This window comes from Pomacea canaliculata, linkage group LG9, assembly GCF_003073045.1.
Source record: "Pomacea canaliculata isolate SZHN2017 linkage group LG9, ASM307304v1, whole genome shotgun sequence".
Lineage (NCBI taxonomy): Eukaryota > Metazoa > Mollusca > Gastropoda > Architaenioglossa > Ampullariidae > Pomacea > Pomacea canaliculata.
In genome coordinates, this window is record NC_037598.1 from 12,783,224 (window position 1) to 12,803,629 (window position 20,406).

Below are 20,406 nucleotides of genomic sequence, written 5' to 3' on the forward strand. Positions count from 1 at the left end.
TCACCACCCACCATCACATCATCTTGCTAAAAGGTATGAGTGTCTACTTATTGTCTTTACACAGAGGTGGTTGAAATGCCTCATCACAGGAGGGACAACTTCGTTTATTTTGTCACAGGAAGAGTTACCTCCCACACAAAGTCTCCAAAAAACGTTTTCGCTAAAATCCTACAAACAAATTCTTTCCTCACGTGGTTATCTTATGATTTTTTAATGTTATATTCCTTTACAGATTTTCATAAAAGTCACGACACTGTCCCTCTCACAGATATCCGAAGTTCTTCGCTCTTCTCGAGTTCTTCCAGATTTCTCTGTTAACTACTTGATGTTGTGTAATTGGTAATGCTATATTATGCTCAAGGAAATAAACACTTAAGAACATTTACCTTTACAGTATGGAGGGTTGAATCCTGTTTGACATGATGTACACCTGCCTGTCACCTTGTCACAGACAGAATTACTGCCACAGTTTCCACAAGTCTGTGAGCAGTCATTTCCATACCAACCATCAGCACATTCTGTAAATAGTATGACGATGCCTTATTGCAGAAAAAAACTAATTAAAATGCAGTGAGTATTATATATTTTATATACTTTACTTGCAATCTTTCTGTCACAGTGACACTGTCTAGGAAACTCGGAATAAAATCTTTTACTTGGAGACATTAAATTCACATACACATGTACTAAGGTTTATTTCCATCTCTCTCTCTCTCTGAGTGAATTGAATCACCTTTTTTCAATAGGCTATTGGCCCATTTCATGGTGAGCATAAAGTGTATAGTATGCAAAAGGATGATCATCTCAAAGGTATTTGTATTTAAACAAAAGTTACTCTGTGACTTGTCTTAATTGTAGAAGACATACCAAGTTCCGTGTCAAAGGCGAGTGTGAGCGTTGTAACGGTGACTATCTCCGGCAGGTGAGAGGATCATCCTTTCTAGTGATTGGTCAAACATACGTCAGACTTACTTCCGACCATTCCGCTACCTCGATACATCAAATCAATCTATAGCTAGCATATGATGGACAGGTGGTCACTTTGACTTACCACTGCCCACACTATACCATCTTCTCTAATACAACACAACGTTACTCATCTGGAAGGGCCAGTGCACAGCAGCTGTGCTTTATGGCGCATTCTTGTGGTAAAAGGACACCACCACCACCACCACCACCACCACCACCACCACCACCACCACCACCACCAACAACAACCTTACCTTTACAGAAGGGAAGGTTGAATCCTGTTTGACATGAAGTACACCTGCCTGTCACCTTGTCACAGACAGAATTACTGCCACAATTTCCACAGGTCTGTGAGCAGTCAGTTTGGTAATAACCGTCAGCACATTCTGAAAGAAACATAATTGTTTTCATAGAAAAGATAAAGTAAGTTATCTTGTAGGGAGTATTACATTAATAATCCGAGCTCTTTTGTCTAAAATACACTGTAACCCCGGCTTAACCGTAATATCAATGCACTCTGTGGAGAGTAATAACGATGTTTTAAATTTTATATCAGAGTAAATAGAGTAGATACGTAGAATAGGTTTCAGTGAGATTTATTTATTGGCCCCTTTTCTACTTTTAACAACTGAAGATGTAAGGTTAATTGTCAAAATGTATGTTAAAATACTGGTATTTTACGCGTTTGTTTTCGGCGAGTATTTGTGTATGTGTGTGTTGGTATGCATGTGTGTACTGGCGTATGTGAGTTCACAGTAATTCAATTCAGGAGGACTTGACTTTAGGGCAAATGGTTAGAGGATAAAAACTATGGTCATCACCACTACAATCCAAAGTCTACGTTTTCTCTTGACAAGTTGAAAACTTCTGTTTCTTGGCCTTAGAAATGTAAATTTAGGAGCCAAGTATAGAGGTAGATTTTTATAAAATAATACTAATACATTGACTTTAGTTTAACTTGAATGACACAATGACAGTCTACTACAAACACAGAGACTGTTACACTGCTTGCTATTAAACTATGAGAGAGACACAGTCACTACACTGATCACATCCAGTGAGTATTGATGTTTGTATGTGTGTGTTTCTTACAGTTTGCTGGTAAAAGCATTTTCATCAGCATTTCCTGTGATTATTAGAATGAACACGCGAAAACATTTAACCGACCTTGACAGAGAGGAGGGTAGAAACCTGTTTGACAAGATGCACAGTTGCCGTTGACCTTGTCACATGACATGTTATTGTCACACTGACCACAACTCTTACTGCAGTCGTCATACCAACCGTCGTCACACACTGCACACAGGTACAACTAACAACAACAATTGTCCTCTATAAATCATACTTCTAAAACATCAAGTGACTAGCTTTAGTAAAAACACAAGACAGTAGTGTATAAGAAATACATTCTATGTAATACAATAGCATAACACAACATTAAATATTAACAAGAGTAGACCTATACAGGCTGTATTCTTGCAATAGTATCAATATGGCAGGTTAGTGTATAGCTGTGAGGACAACTGTGTGAATGGACACGTGACTATTGAAAGACAGCAATAGGAGACCAAGATAATAACTGGAGTATAGTGTGTGTCCAATGTGTAATACAGGGTTAGTCACAATAACACTTACATAGACTTTGGTATCATTCATTCCCCATCAAATGTGTGTTGGTGATTTAAAAGCTACTTACTTTTGTGTGCTGAACATGCTGAACAGGCTGAAACTACCCTGTAAATCATCTTGCACATATGATGTATGTATTGTGAATCAATGGTTTCTACTCTTTGGCTTACTGAGAGTGCACCCTGTGTAGAATCTAAAGGCTTAACAACGCGTCAAGAAGATTGATATCATTTTCCAGTAATTATTGATTATGAGAGGTTAGAATACCTACAACCAAGACAGAAAATGAGGAAGTCACTCAAGAACTAGTATGGAAGCATGTAAGGAAGGTGGTTTTGAAAACGTTCTTCACTTTATGTACATACACAGACTTACGTACCCCACACTTGTACCTCACAGATGTTTATCGTAGGTCCTAAGCTGTCACAGTCTCTAGTGATGTTGACCACTCGCCCACCACGAAGCACTGGGATGGTGTATGTATCATTGGTCCAACCACTCACATCTGTGAATCTTTTGACGAGAGCTCCATCGACAGATACGTTAACACAACGCATTCTATTTATAACTGTAATCACATAGAAATCGAAAATAAAAACTTCTGTTGTTAAAATACATTGTGTACAGCTGCATCTTAAATACTGATGACCATATCATCTGTGAATTGTATACACTTCGTATAACAATGAAAACCTAGCTTATTTTACTAGCGAGTTTTAAAAAGAAGCATATAAAATGACAACGACACTGAGAATACTGGTGATGACAATGAAGTGAGGAGGAAGAAAAAGAAGGAATAATGAAACAATTAGCTGTCGAAACAGGAAGTCAAGGGCGGTGAAAAGTGGAGTGTAATACCAGACAGAACACACTGGAACTGTTCGCAAGGTATTTTACACGATAAAGGCAAATCCATCAAGTGAAAACCTGACTAATACCAATGTATGTGAAGTTAAAAAGTATTAACACTAATCTTACAGGGTGTCCGTCCGTAGATCGTGATCCTGTTGATGGTGACCTTCTCTCCCAGGTCCACCCACCAGAAAGGTGACGTGTCGTACACGCCGGTGTGCATACAGTTGGGTGGATTTTCTTGGTAATCAGTGTTTGTGTTTCCATTTAATGCTGCTGAGCAGTTGTTAGAGCTGGCATACATGGAGCTTGTGCCACATGGTTTGTTTTGTGCAACGTTCTCTTAATATAAAAAACATGACCGTGAAATAAAAACATTATAGAAGAAACAGTTCAAAAACCTAATCTTTTAGCTTTATTTTTGGAAAAATTAAAATCAATGGTATGCTATAATAAATACCAAAACCAACAGCCTTTTCAGATTCCAAATTCTTACTTCCACCAATTAGATTTAAAAGAAAAACATTCAAACAAAGCTAAATGAGCAGGACATAGATTATGTTGTCAAACACACATGAGAGGGGTCACCACACATGTTCTTGAAGGTAGCTATCGTGAGTTATCTAAGTCTGAGAGTACTGACCGAAGCGCATACTTACGTTAGTAGGCTGAGCATAAACAACAAAGTTGAGGAAATACTCCACGAAATGTACTCACTCATGTGTGTGTTCTGGGCAACACACAGAAGGAATATTTGTGTAAAGACACAGAACACAAACACCTGTACACACCTACAGTCCGCCATGATCTCCAAGTCCCTGAACTTATTACTTCCTTGTCCCTGACCTGTCGTCACAAATACCTTTCAATAGAAGTCTTTTCAGCAATAACATCTTGTCATTCAATGTACCGACGGGTACCTGGAGATGTGTTTATTGAACCATGAAATTGTTTGTGCCACACACACTGCAGTTGCAAGATTCCATCTGACACTTATCTGAAATCTTTACACGTCTGTGTGTGTGTCTCTCTCTGTGTGTGTCTGTGCGCTCAGGGTTCAAATCAATTTGCTGAACAGGTTGAAATGTGTGTAGGAAAGGCAACGAATGGAATGGTAATTTACTTGTAAGTGTACAAAAACACTGGGTCAGATTATGACATACACCTCAGACTGTGAAAATTTTTTATTCCATATGCTAGTGTTGTCTTCTTAGGTTGGACCCGTTTCGTGCACACGTGCGTGCGTTTGTTTGTGTGCGTGCGTTAAGAAAATGCACATTACGCATTTAACGTAATAATAAGCATTAATAACTCAAAATGATAAAAACTTCAATATATACACATTGTTTTTGTTTTCAGAAGTAAAATAGTATTTTCACCTATATAGTGACCTGGGTGAGGGGGTGGGGTGATATTGATGAGTGGAGGATGGAAAGGGCGAGGAGAGTAATTAGGTGTGGGAGGAAGATCACAGCTCCGTGACACCATATGTGTTACTTTTTGTTACGGGTGCCCTCTTCTCCTGTTGTGGTCTTTTTAGTGACAGGTAGAACAAACCTGTAAGCTGTGTAAATGAAAGAAAAGAACAAAGCAAAGCTGACAAAAGAAAAGCAGATACAACAAACGAAGGTATGGCTTCAGTCAACATTAACAGTAATTAAAAATCCGGTTAACACCTGCTGCATAGTCAAGCATTCAGCACGATTATCTGTTCATGCGAAAAGAAGACAATTTTCCAGGTGACATAAAGAGGGTGACATGATGACCGCTGTTTACATTGAATGGGATTTTAATGTGGCGACAACAACAGGATGAAGTGTTCACTCTCACTGCGTGTTGTTGACATGATGACAGTAAAGTGCAGGCCTGTTGTTGTGTTCTTCAGGTTATTTATGTAAAATCAACATCAACACGAAGTGTAACAGGCTTCCGACCAGTAAGTTCACACATTACATCTACTGGGTGTGATTGTGAGAACCAAACAATTACTGATTTTTTTGCATTGATGTGAAACATTGCTTAGTGTGTGACACTCATGGTATATTCTTAGCAGATTAAAGAAGAAAGAAGAAAGGTATAATTTATCGTGGACTGCAAAAAGTAAACCTCGTGTAAGTTTGAAGGCGATCTCAGCCCACTTTTCAGAAATACTGTTAAAAATATAACTTGTGAATGTTTGTTATGACTTTCACTGATACTGGTAATGAATGAGTCGAGCTTGGTTGATGTAGCGAAAATGAGTTCTCAGTGTTGACATCTTGGCGTTATTTTGGAAAAAAATCCGATATATGGTCATTGAAATAAATGTCAATCTCTTATCCACTCTGTACTTTGTCGCGTAACGCGATCGGGCGTCGCAGGACTCGCTCTCAGTCACACAGACAGACTCACACAAGCCCGTCACGAGCAACGAAGCCAATCGCCACTCAGTGAACAGAACACGTAAAGACAGTACAAACATAAGTTTATTGACGGTCACAAGGTGCGATACACCAACTCAAAAGAAATAAAAATGAAAGGAAAGAAAGAAACAAATGGAGCTAATCAGGAAATACAAACAACAGAAAACCACTCCAGCGATGGAAATGTTATACGACACACATACTAATAAATATTCCCGCAAAACATTGAGCTCAACTAACCACAACAGAAGACATTCCCCTCCCAAGCTTGTGTCTGGGGCACCACACTGCTCACCTAACACTGAGTCACAGCATCAGACATCTGTCCATTGTCCCTCAACACTTCTGTGGTCAGCAGTCGGTAGAAGACTCCTTCAACTGTCCGAGTCTCTCAGTTTGGACGCCAGCTCTCTGACCACTCGGCTGTCTCGCCCACTGATTCTCACTCTTTGTCTAATGATGTGGGACTTGATGGAAATGTTAGACATCACTGACATAACACTAAAATATCATGTCACTCTCTACCCGAGAATTCGCCCTTTTCAAAATCATTGATCAGATGCTCTAACTGCATTGTGTCTGTGTAGTCGTAGGGTATGATAAAGTGTCTATGTCGTGGCGTTTACACTGTGGGTAAGGTATTCCGAGATATATACAGAGTCACATCACACGATGACTGCAGATGACGAGTTGTTGTCTCTCCATTTGTGTTTCTCTCATCGGTGGACATCAGTGTGGAAGTCAAGAGACGTGTAAGGTGTTGTGTTGTTGTCATCAGGGGCTTTGAGTGCGTCGTAGACGTTGATGGTGTAGCCGATGTTGGTGTAGTCGTGTGTAGTGTCTACCTTGTCGTCAGGGCGTAATGTTGACCTGGAGGTTCCTTTATTACAGAGGTTATCATAGTTCACAAATTTTAAGAACCAAATGTCGTAACAAACATAAAATATTGCACAAAAGAACTAACTGATTGACGTGAGTGAAAATTTTGTAATGCATTTGTACTTTGTCCAAAACAATTATTAACTGATAGCAGAAGTGGTAGCAATGTAAAGCGAGAATAAAATTTTAACGGCGCTAAGCTGTGGTTCAATAACTTTACAACGAATATATGTGCTTACAGTCTAATACCTTAAGATATACCACAAACCTAAAGATTATTAATTCTCCAATTAGGAGAACGAAAGTGCGAGCGCAATAACTGACTGACCTGCCCTGACACAATTAGAAAATATTTAATTACCTGCGTCACTCGTCATCGGGATTTCATAAGGTGAATGACCTCTTGCTGACGGTTGCTTAGACCGTGATTTTCTTAACCACCTGAATTAATTTATGAGCAACATAGTCTATTTAATAAGTGCTGTATACATGAACTTCAGCAAACGTACATATCCAATAATAATTCAGCAAATGAATTTTACATAAAACTGAAAAAGTGTTATAGTATAGTAGAACGAGTCTTGAAGAAAAATGTTTCAAAGAAAAGAAATTTATACCTTCCTTTAGTCGACTAAATGTCGATAATGGATAGTTTTAGTCTTAAAAATGGCCTCACGGAAACTTTACAGTCCGAGTAGTAAAGACTAAAAGTGTCGGTGAAATTATCCAGACTAAATTTCACCATCGAACTTAAACGCGGCATCAAAACCACACGCGCACAAACAAGGAGAACGAAATAGAAAATGAAATGTACAGAGAAAAATTAGAGAAAGAGAAAAACAGAAAAGAATAAAAGACGAAAGTAAAAAGAAATAAAAAAATAACAGAAAGAAACACAGAAACAATTTTTCACAATAACGAGACACGAAAAGTAGCAAGATAGAGAAAGAAATGATAGTAAGAGACAAGAGATTCAAACAGAGAGTGAAAGAAACAACGGCAAAATAAACGAGAGGGAGAGAGAGAAACGGAAAATAAAATAAAAAGGTAGAAGGGATAGACCAGAGAATAAAAGAATCTTGATGTTTAGAATTTATCAACTTACCAACCCAATATGATACCAATAACAAGAAAGAAGACACCAGAGCCGACAGCAGCACCAGCCACAGGACCTGCCACACTGACAGTCTCTTTGTCATTGTCACATGACATCCCCGCTTCACAGACAAAATTAAAGGTTACTTTATAAACATATATGACTTTATTTCCACAGAAAGATATGAGTTTGTGAGATTTCAAAGTTACTTTTAGGATTAATTCTCATAACTAATTTCGGTTAGCTCTAACGATCTCGAATTGGGTTTTGAAATAAAAATACATCGGTTGGTTTTTGATCTGCATTGTAAATGTAAATATGTGCAGAGTAAATAACCTTTCGGAAAAGTGTTATGTACTGTAATAAATAATCTATAATAAATGCATCTTATATTTTATAAGTATATTATAAATGCATCTTCAATAAGCAAGACATAAAAAACTAAGAACAGTAAAGCATTCCTGAAATTAGGATTTTCTAACAAAGCAAATGGATAAGGAGAAATAAATACAGCTACTGACTACTTCAACAAACCTGTAGACACAAATGAAGAGTATACACTGACAGTACCTTGAACTGAAGATGAAGGGTTTAAAGTTGATATCAGCGGCGTCGAGAAAACATCTGAAAAGATTTGGTTGCATCACTATTTATCAAGTTTGTGGTCGTCAACACAGGAGACACCGTGGTACAAGTTTTCATTGGCGTTACGACCTCAAAAGAAAGTTTGCAGAGTTGGGTCATCAACAAAAGATTGTGTGAAGGCCGCATGGCAGTTAAAAAGAGAAATAAAATGTTTGTAATAATCTTTTTTTTTTTGGAAAAGAAGACCTTCCGTGAAGTTTGTAAAGAAGTAGGCTATTGTGTGGTTCTGTTAGGACTTTCTGTAACAACAGCGTTATCATAACAGTAACAAACACATAATATGCAAGTACTGTGTTCCTATCATGGACTAACACTTGTGACCAGGCTAAATACTGCAGAAAATTTGCATTGATGGTCTTATAAGAGTCCAAACTTGTTTAAGCTGCATTATTTATTGTGCTTTAGGACTGGATTGTAGACGGGACAATCACATCAAATACTGAATTACGTTTTGTAAATTCACGAAGGCCTGTGTTTTTGTATACAAACAATCAGTGGGAAGCTGTAAACAATTTGCATAATATGATTTAATCAATTCAATTCATTGTACAAGTATTTATATTTATCACTTGTTTTTCTTAGGGAAAATCCTTTCGAGTTTTTCGTACAAAAGCAAAACACTGGCCCCTACGAATTGGGCATGTGGGTGACCTCAAAGTTTACTTTATTTTGATGATTGCTTTGATGGGTTTTTTTTAGTTGAAAAAAAATCCAAAAATTTACTGGAATGTGTGATTGTCTTGGGGGGCAAAATCGAATGATTTTGTGGGTCGGACGTTACCCACCCCCTGAAATATTGGAACACTAATAAGGACTCCTAAAATTTTATCTTGGAACAGAAAGGACAGAAAGGAAAAGTTTACCCGAATAACACGTTACGATGGTTAGTTTTGAAAGGGATCCTGCAATATTTGTAGAACAAAAACACGAGGGTGTGAGCTTTCATATACTTATCTGTTTCTATACACATATACTACACGTAAGAACAATAACTGATCATTACAGAGCAGAATTCTATTGTAACAGATGCACAGACGCCGTTTACCAGCGACCCACGCATTTACCACAAGTTTGTGTACAGTTAGTTCTTTACAATCCATTAGAACACACTGCCGGAAGGCAGCAGATTCTTGATTTAGTCTGTTATATAATTTATAATGTAATTAGTATTAGTAAAAGACTGGAGATGTACGTAAAGCAATAATATTATATTAAAAGAAAATTAATAATAACAAATCTTCACCGAATTCTTTACACATTTTTTACAGGCGAATACAGTGTGATATTTATAACAGTCAGAAACACCTTTTCATAAAGTAAATGTCATTACTCCATTGAAAAGAAGCAACTATTTATGACGAATGTTTGGGCTGTACACATGGGAAATACCTATAATGCGATAGGAAAAGAAGTTGATATCAACTTAGCTTTGATTACCAGAGTTGATGTAAGCAGTTTTAGTCTAAACTGACTGACTGTCATGTTTTTGCTATTATTTGTATTTCGGGGAAACTTTGACTTATTTATCTGTTCATTTATTTTGCTAAGTCTAATATATATATATATAGATATTAGTTTTATGTTTTCAGAATAACAATTTCACTGACCCTTACAGAGCGGTAACTGGAAGCCAGTCTGGCAGGACGTACAGCTGCCGGTCACCTTGTTACAGACAGAGTCACCGGCACACTGACCACAAGTCTGTTGACAGGCGTAACCATACCTACCGTCCCTACACACTGCACAGGAAAACAAACTTCACTAGAGTTTCCGACATTATTCTGCAGCTTGTAAACATCAGTGGACTCTCAATGTCTCTCTCACACACACACACTTATCTATGCGCATCCACGTTACTGGAGCTCACGTATTAAATATTTTCAACATTGTCTGCATGTGTTTACCAGAGTTTACCTAGTTAACGTTTTATGTTTTATATACATAAGATTTTATATGTTCTGTTTTTGTTATTATCTGGATATAATGATTATAGTTCATGTTTCTCCCTTTTTGTATTATTGACTTCATGGCGAAATGATTGATTTATCCTTCCTCTTTAGTGTCTAGAACCTAATGGATAATTCTTGAATTTTATGTATAAAAGTATACTGACCTTTACACAGGGGTAACTGGAAGCCGGTCTCGCAGGACGTACAGCTGCCGGTCATCTTGTTACAGACTGAACCGTCGGCACACTGACCACAGGCCTGTGTACAGTCTCCATACCAACCGTCCTCACACACTTGATCGGGATAGAATACAGTTAATAACAACTCAAAAAACTTAATTTTCACTCGTCATAAATATTACAACACACACATACACTCGCGATCTCCCGCCATGGACTAACTCCTAGAAGCGTTTTAAGAAAATGTTTAAAAGTAGTGTACGTACCCCACACCTCCACCTCACAAATATTCATCGTAGAACCCGTGTTACTGTCTTTTGTTATGTTGACCACTCGCCCTACACGACCCACTGTGATGACATATTTAGTGTTTGTCCATGTGTCTTGGCTGGTGAAGCTTTTGACGATGTTGTTATCCAGGAAAATGTTAACTTGAGTCATTCTATTTGTATCTGAAATCAAAGAAGGCAATCAAGTATATCAAGTAAGACAAATGTTAATGTTATCATAACTTCATACATCTTTTATGACAGAATCATTATTAATGAAAACGGTAGTGTTAAGACTTTTGATGGAGCTACAATCAAAGGTGACATGAAACAAGGCATGTTACTGAACAAATAATTAAGTACATTAAATAGATGTAGTCTTTAATATGTGATGGTTATTTTAGTTTGTAAACTATGGCAAATTATTATACATTAAAAATATTGAAGATAACTATTAGCTAATCCTAAAAGAAATTTTAAAATAGTTATAATGATAATGACGATTTAAAAAAACTTAAAGTCTTTAGTTTGACGGACTAGTAAAAATCAGACTCAGTGACTTAAAGTATTATCACAACTTCATCTCACAGTCACTCCGTCCATAGATCGTCATCGTGCTGATGGTAAACTCATTGCCCAGGTCCACCCACCATAAAGGTGAGTTGTCGCTGTCCGCAGTGTGGATGCAGTTGCCGGGATAATCTAGGGTTTTGTTTCCATTTATTGCCGCTGAGCAGGTGTCTGAGCTTAAGTACGTAGAACTTATGCCACACCTTTTGCCAATTGCAATGTTTTCTGAAAATGTGTTTAAAAGGGCAGTTCTAAAATAAGAGACATAATTCAGAAACGTGAAGAAACATAATGAGTCAACTTGCTTGAGAGGAAGTAGAACCTGAACTGATACTATGAAGAAAACAACATATTTATAAACATAAATGTAATAAATTTCTTAAGATTATAAAGAATATATTGTGGGTAGTAGAGGTAGATGTCCACATCTCTACCAGATACAACTGGTGTTTTAGAGATCCTGTCGTAGTTACAAGAGACAAAAGACAAGAGAAAATGAGGTCCAGAAAGACGAGAGAGGTAAGCGAAATACAGAAATTAATTGATTAATTGTTTCAATAAGGATGTGGCCCTTATAGAAGGGGTGTGTAGAATAACGACACAGTGTACATACTGTCACTGGTAGCATGTAACTAGATAAGGCGAGACTCCCATTGACCACGTGACCAGGAGATCACTCAGTGGAAAGAAAACCAAGGAGGCGCATGCTACAAAAGAGACCTCGAATAATTGTCTATAAAGTCTACAGAAACTGGGGTAAACATGTGGCTGTCTTTCAGAATTACACGACACACAACTGAGAGCTCAATAATACAAGTGTATTACGCATAATCGCACTTATCATCAGAAATCACGTTTTCGATGTAGCGAGTACGATTGCAGACTATGACTACGATGATTCCTGTTTGGGCTAGGAGTGACAAAATTTCATAACTTATAATCTAGCAGCTGTTTGCTGCAGTTTTGCTGCTCGTAAATGTACTGCTTATTTACTTTCTCAACTGCTGGCATTCACTTCTTACTGTCATTAGAGTAAAATTCATAATTTTATTTGCTGGTGATTGTGCACTAGAAATAGTTAATGGTATCCTGGGGAGGGGTTTAGTCATAAGGGTTGACCACATGTCCACGCGTTCAGCTTGAACTGATCGGAGAGCGAAAGATATGGCGAACATCCCCAAAGTAATATCAGGGACACATATATCTATATAAACCGGAGGAAACATGTGACGCGCTCTTTTTTGCGATCCTTTTTTTCCATTCGGAAGGGGACCTGGTCAGAGACAGAAACAGCCCCACGTGGTAAATATAGGTGAGTGTTAACCATATAATTTTTCCTGTTGATTAGTGCTGTTTTTTTTAAAGGATTTGTAAATTTAGTGATGTTGCCTTAGTATGGCTGTGATATCGTTGTCTTCCTTCTCCTTGTGTCAATCCGTCTCTTAATATTTTGCTTGGTTGATATTTTGGATACCACTCCACGGTTACGCTAGTTATTATTTATAACCACAAAATTAACTGACTATTCTACCTCTAGATGATGATGATAATAATGCTGCTGCTGCTGCTGCTGCTGCTGCTGCTGCTGCTGCTGCTGATGATGACGATGATGACGATGATAAATTTAAATAGTGCATATCACCACACGAATGTGAGGTCAATGTGCTTTACAAGCCACGAGGTGCAGTAGGTAGTGAGGTCGTATGAGAGAGAAGGGCATCAAAATCATACAAACATGCAAACTAGGCCGGGTAAACATGTCCAGGGACATGAAGGAACACGCAGAAGAGAAAGGAACAATGAGGATAAACCGATTATTGTAGGTATATTCGAAAGAGACTGGAAAGCACGTAGCGTCTTCACCGAATGGAGGGACAGAGACAGAGTATTCCAATTACTGGTAGACAGCAAAATAAAATAAATGGGACCAAACCTCTCTAGTGTCAGACAACGAGAAAACCAGCGTGGGCAGAGCTTGAATGGCAACACAGGCTCAGATAGGTGAACAACACGAGGACAAAGTAAACTATTGAACTACTAAGTCATTCACAGACATGACACTCACAGTCATTAGACAAAATTTGCACATAAAGCGATTCATTGCTTTGTAGACAGCGTAAAATTTTCATTTCTGCAAAGTATAACCCTGATAAGTCAGACTGTTAGCTTTGTGTGAGAACCCAATAACAACAAAAGCTGGTTTAATGGTTCCAAGTTCCTATCACTAACAAGCAGATCTCTGTATACTCTTTTGGAAAGTTGAAGTCTCCAAGTCCCCGAGAATGAACAGGACAAAGGTTATCAACTATACCTACACGTATCCCTCATTTATTTTAGTGTATGTGTAGTTAGCACACGTCTTCCCTGTCACTAAGAGTACTCACCGAGAAATTTCTGACAAGTCCTTAGGTTAAATGTTAACAAAGCTGAGGAAAGTATTTGAAGCAAATGTACTCACGCATGTGTGTGTTCTGGGCAACACACAAAAGCAGTATTTCTGTAATCACAGTAAGTTTGAGGACCTGAATGTATGTACAGCCCGCCATTACCTCAAACTGACATCCTGGTTCACGATGTCGTGAAAGAAGAAACCACTTACAGTGGCACTGTGTGTCAGTGTGTCTGTGTGTCAGTGGATGAAAGGCCTGAGGGCTTTATAATATTTGTAGAGCAGGGTGAATAGGAGAGACGACCAGTCTTTCACCCGACAGCCCAAAGAAATATTTCTGTAAACACGCTGAGCTTCAGTAACTGTATGTGTGCATAGCCCGCCATTACCTTGAACTGATTTCCTGGTGACTGAAGCAGAAAGAAAAATTTTATAGTGGGACCCTTTGCGAGAATAAATCCTTTGTCGTCAAATGGACAGACCAGTTCTTATACATTTGCCCCTCAAACCGATCTCTAAAACTACTCAGTTCAGCCGACATCTTATAATCTTGTAACCTTATGACAAGAAAACTGTAAACACTGGTCAACATTGTCATTATTATTGACATAGACAGGTTCTACTCTGTAGTATGTTGGTGTGCTGAACACGAATATGACCACGAAAATGTTTATTGCCTGTTGTTTTGAAGCTATTAGTTAAAGTTCATTGTTTATGTGTTCTATGAGGTTCCTATAAAAAATTCTATAAAAAATGTGTAAGAAGTTTGTATTTCAGTAACATGAGTGTTATCTTCCCTCCTCTCCAGAGTTACAAAATATAACTTTATCAATGTAGATGCCGCTAATATCCATGTCCATGAGGTAAGTGAGACTCACTATTTAATTAGCGTTATTAAGTTATGGCACTTCACAATGTGATAACAAAAAACAGAAGAAAGGAACATAATCTTTTGAAAAAAAGAACAAGATCCCATCTGCAACCATACAATAAATATAAGCATCACCAAACAGACAACACCATGACAAAAAAGTGCCCGGATGAAGAATGAAGGAGTGGGCAGAACGGTACTTCTGTTTATTGCAAGGTATATATTTATATATTATAGAAATGGGTTCTTGGGCACAGTTTGACAATAAAAGGACAGAATTCCAGTGAGGCCTGAGACTGTACTAAGCAAAGACAGCTCAAAGCCCCAATATAAATAAAATGTCAAGTACAACCAAAGAGTGATAGAGACCCTGTATATGTTACTTAGGCATGTCTATGTACATTTCTGACATCACGGTCTTGGTCATTGTGTTCATGGTGATGTTTACAGACCTATTTTGAGAAAAAGAGCGATCATATAGATGTTGGAAAGAATGTAACACATTTCTTGGATAGATACCACCAAATATGTGTGTATATATATTACATAAATATTGCATATTTTGTAAATAAATCCTTGGTATCTGTATATTTAACTGGTCCATATAAACATTAAATGAATAAATGTTGCACACGTTAAACATAAACTTTTGAATGCGTTGCTAATTTCAATAATACAATTCACATCACATGTTTTAAAACATACAGTGGTAAAAATCTTAAGATACACAGTTCATTTTAAAGAGTACATAAGGACACGTTTCTTTGTCGATGGGGAAACGTTGACCAGTATCTCCACATATAAGTAGAAATAGTTCTATTATCAACAGTAGGAAAGTCAAACTTCATTTGGAACTAGAACTTGCGTTCATAAAGGTACACAGGTAGGAAGTGCTGGTAAACATTGCCAGCAGATATCGCACAAAAAAACAACCAAAAGTTGAAGATCTGCTTAACTTACTTTTTACACAATGTGATGCTAAAGATTTTAAAAGCCAAAGAAAGTATATTAAATATCATTCTGCACATCTTAATCTTCATTTCTCCAGAGACTTTCATTCCAGGCCACGTCAGGTGTCTGGCAGGTAACCGCTGACTGGTCACGTGTTCTGATAAATACTTTCTTGGCGCTTGTACTGTTGTGCAACCTGGTAGCAGTAACGGTACTGAGCCTGTTGAAACAAATACAGACAATAAATAAAAATATTCATAACATTTGGAAGAAAACACAGAAGAAAAAGAATCACAATAAAACTGACAAATAAAAAAAAACCCCAAAAAACTATAAATGACACGTACGCACAAACGTAAACGAATTTTTAACTTAAACAAAATTCATTGTATATTAGCAGCTGGATGTGACTGGTGAGTCTACCTCTGTAGTAACGGCCTTTGATCTTCTGCTTTGAACGTGCCGCACAGACAGGTAGACATCTATCTCCTGGTCATGTCTGGCCCCTTTGATGACTTCATACAGAGTACAGAACATCCCACTTCTTGTCATACCGTCACTGAAATGAAGAAATGTCACATTAACGTGCTGTTGGCAAGTTAAAAAATTGTTCTAGATATCGCAAACCATATTTTGTCTTCCTTAATATAACGTAGAAGAACAGTAGAGAGGAAGAGGAACCACCTGAATCCAACTGAGGGGAAGGGCGCTGCCACCCAAACCGGGTTGCGAACCGGTGTTCCTTGTGTATTAACAAGTATGAACTGTATAAACTGATGCTCAGATTTATGTAATTAATTATATTAAACGATCATGTATTCACTTCGTTGAGAGAAATAAGCAAAACTGACTTGCACTGCACGACTACAGGTGAGGTGTTCTCTTCAATGTGCCATGATTCCAGCGTGTCCATCAGGTGAAGAATGTCAGAGCTGTTGCCAGGGACAACGCCTGCCCAGTCATCATAGTACAGAACTCGGACTTCTCTTGGGGTATTCGTCTTTATTAACAAGAAACCCCCTTCAGTCTTATCTCTTCATAATTACATGTCAAACTATTGTTATGTAATTTAAAGGGGAAAGGTAAACGAGCAAAAGGTGTAATGAACACAAATGTCAACGAAAAGATTGTTTGAAGAACACAAATATACGGCTATCCACGTCAAGTAACAATAATGATAAATAATAATAATCTTAATTTATTAACATACAGTCTTCGATCTCTTTTACACCATATGAACTAATCTGAACACAAAGCAGTTCTTAAAGGGAAACCTTGGTCATGAGAGACAGGTTGTAGCAGGTAAGATGATCTCCAAGTTCGGAGGTAGAAGTTAGCTTGATGGTGTGTTGTCCTGTTTTCAGCACTCCTTTTTCAGTTTCAGGCCAGTAGTGGCAGTAGTTCTGATAAAAATAAAACGGTAACACGAATAAATAGAAATAAAACCGATTAGTAAAAGATTTATGCAAACAACAGATTGTAAGATAAAAACTGCTGAAATAATTGCCTTAAGAGAATAGAAATATTGATAGACATATGATTAGATACCTATCTAAGACATAACTTATTATTCTAATTATTTAAGCCATAGAAACCCAATATTTTGGAAACATTTATTGAAAATATCACTACTTGTTGCCAATAGTATGTATTTTGACTAAATCATGCCATGCTTTAAAGTACAAATTCTAAACAGCTGTAAACAAAAGAAGACCTTGACTGATTGACTCTGGTTTCTGTGTCCGAGAGAAACAATGGTGTTGACGTCCCATCCGTCAACCAGACGCCACATGTCCACCACGGTGTCCGGCAGCGGCAGCTGAGTCAGGATCAGTCCCTGTACTTTCCTGAACGACTGAATGCAATCAGAAGTAACACAGTCGTTAGGATGAAAGGAAGTTGCCTGATTTTATATTTTTTCCGCTGCTGTAATTGTTAGATTTCTGTAAATAGCGATAATCAGCCAACATTGCCCAATGCAAGTCCAGAGTCACAAAACTAAAGATCATCTTTTTTAAGATTTATTAAAGACTTTATTAAAGTAGTTTTAGTTTTCCAGACGAGAAAAGAGTTTGATCTACCACACACCGACACATGTACTGCGTTGATGTACTGATTTCTCCCAGGCACGCGGTCCATGAGGTACACCAGATGGCTGTCGTCTGCAAGTTTAAAGTGGTTGTACTCGATTAAAACATGATACACGACATTATTTTACATTTTATATTTTGATAGGCTTCACTCTCGCATGCAATATTAAATAAAATTTAAGTCAATCATTTCAGGCTCATCTTGAAAGAGCAACAACGAAAATAAGGAGACTTCACCGATGTTACATAATATCAATACAAACAAAAGAGTTTTTCACCTGGCAGTGATTCTTTGTTGCGGTTTTTAAGCCTATTCTCTTCTGACTCAGCGATTTGATGTTTTGGTTTTGGAACAAACTGTCCTAATTCTTTCAAGAGCTGTAAAATAAATGTTTTCAGGCTTTGGAAAGTTTAACAATTTACGTTAGGACACAAAAAATACCAAGTTAATACTAATCTTTATATGTTTAAGTTTGAAATAGATTGTAGAACAACAGCTTGTTCATGACGACCAAAATTTGAAAGAACAAACTGCAAAAATGTTTACTCGCCTTAAATTCTGTGTCTATCCGAAAGTTGTGGCCATCAATGTTGCTGGGAAACACAGCGTCAAACTGATCAAAGTTCAGTCTGGTTCCATGGCTGGTATGTTCTTCAAGAATGACTTCATGAAGGAACTTGTACTGTTCCTGCCAAGTTCAGAATACGACAATAATGTACAATAAGCTCACAGTATCATCTATTCTCTTATCAGCTGTATAGTCTATTCCTTATCGATAAAATTGATAAACTTTTATAACATAGCACATGGCGACACTTTACCTCAGTCTGGACCATGAGTGTTCTGTCTTCACGTAGTCTACTGACGATGTCGTTGACGTTTACGTCACGCCCACGTGACCTCAAGTTGGCGGCGATGTCTAAGGCGATGTATGTGCCTGTGCGTCCAACACCAGCGCTAGATTGAGATCGAAGTTAAAACTTGTATCAGATTAAGATTATTAAGCAAACAACCCAACAAACAAAAAGAAGCAATTTTTAGTTCACGATTTTATCAAAGTTAAGATAAAAAGTAATTACATAACTCGTCAATTGTTGGGGAGAGAGGTGCCGGCGACCGTTATCTCTGACGCAGCTATGTCGTCAGGGTGGCTCCCATCTCATCTCTCTCTTTCTCTTGCAAATCCTATAATGGGCCAGATTGCACTTGATAGTGAACCTTAGCTTATGGCTATGCCATATCTAGATTAGCCATCGCCGTTGTTGGTGTTGCTATCCTGATGTGGATATCTTGGAGACGGTACTGGTGATAGGCGCATCCTTGATGTACGACTACTTTGTTACGAAAGTAAGTTCGTACTTGATTGTCAAGCAGTACTACACTTGATGAGCTATTGTATAGAGCTCCAGTGATCTGAACGAGACCATCTTACTTGTTGAAGTTAGCCATCACAAGCTGCCTTTTTTGTTCCAAATCTCAGCGAAGACGTATAATTGTTAATAAAACTCGTCTTCTTTGTTTTCTTGATATGTGGAAGTCGGAGAGTATACTTAGACAATGGTGAAATTGTACGGTTTAGCCGAAATATGTATAGAGATCAGCCTGCTGGGTACGGAAGTACAGCTGATGACGGCTCCGGCCACCTTGTGCCACAGTTTGTGGCCGTAGTCTGTTGTTGTTTTCACTAATCCTGTCCATCTGACCTCCGCCAGTCCCACAGTGACCCGCGGGTACAGTTTTACCTCCTGGGTGAGTTTCTGCACTTTGGCGGACTGGTGTATGTGTCAATGGATGTTCTCTCTCTTGATTTCTCCTTTGGTTCAAGAGCACACTCGTTGTCCCCACGCTGGAGTCTGCCATTAGGGACCATCGTCATTGCTGATCTGGACCTCGATCAGTGTTGTAATCCGTACATAGAAGAACCGAAACAGTGGCCTGTCCATCTTTTACCGGTGATAAATCTTTTACAGTATGGATGAGTGCTCTGTACTGCCAGTGTCATCGTTCATAAAACCGACTTCAAAAAATTGAGTTTTTTTTTAAACAGGGCTTATCTTACCTGCAGTGTATGACAGGTATAGCCCCCTGTGCACGTGCCTTGACGTAGCGCCAGAAGCTGACCAGCGAGTAGGTGGACGGCACCCCGTGGTCAGGCCACACCAGGTAGTGATACTGAGATACCGTCCGCTCATCGCCACCCTACAAGATTTGACATGTAAGGATACTATAAGATATTACAACTTATCACCATAACATGGCATGACATTTACTGGGATATCTGAGATACCGACTTTGATGATATTATTCATGGTTATATCAATTTTATATGCATTCCTCTGCCTGTTTTTCTGTCTGTCTATCTGTTTTTCTACTTCTTTATATGTAGCCACATTCAAGATATCAAGTTGTAAACATGTTAACAAAACACTCAAAATCCGTTTTCACAGCTTTTCCTACCGTTTTGCTCTGTACCACGAAATGGCGGACGACAAAATCTGCTCTGGTGTCTGTTTTCAGAGCTGTCACTGTCACGTGACCATATGTCTTTGTGGTGCCGACTGATGGCCAGTACTCTTCACACTTGTCCTGCGTGTTTATCAATCAAACAAATGCATATTGTATTGTTGAATCATTGGCCAGAAATATGTAGATGTCTCGCAACTCG

The 20,406-nt window shown here is 38.2% G+C and overlaps 2 protein-coding genes across 5 annotated transcripts in view; both read right to left on the reverse strand.

Moving 5' to 3' along the window:
• The window catches only part of LOC112572661 (receptor-type tyrosine-protein phosphatase kappa-like), a 503,329-nt gene that overhangs the window by 148,828 nt on the left and 334,095 nt on the right, over positions 1 to 20,406 (reverse strand). The gene's annotated exons all lie outside the window — the stretch shown is intronic.
• Positions 1 to 20,406, reverse strand: part of LOC112572679 (multiple epidermal growth factor-like domains protein 11) — a 50,588-nt gene that overhangs the window by 3,427 nt on the left and 26,755 nt on the right. Inside the window, exons 1-6 of one of the 3 annotated variants that reach the window (XM_025252483.1) lie at positions 4,168 to 4,261; positions 3,577 to 3,792; positions 2,978 to 3,166; positions 2,137 to 2,265; positions 1,224 to 1,355; positions 387 to 518 (exon numbers count right to left, since the gene is read on the reverse strand). The exons of 1 other annotated variant lie outside the window; for it this stretch is intronic. In XM_025252483.1, the coding sequence (XP_025108268.1) occupies positions 387 to 518; positions 1,224 to 1,355; positions 2,137 to 2,265; positions 2,978 to 3,166; positions 3,577 to 3,792; positions 4,168 to 4,255 (886 nt within the window). In that variant the 5' untranslated portion in view covers positions 4,256 to 4,261. Of the gene's footprint in view, positions 1 to 386; positions 519 to 1,223; positions 1,356 to 2,136; positions 2,266 to 2,977; positions 3,167 to 3,576; positions 3,793 to 4,167; positions 4,262 to 5,917; positions 6,733 to 20,406 lie in introns of those variants that run through there. One more of the 3 variants, XM_025252481.1, reaches the window with a different exon arrangement.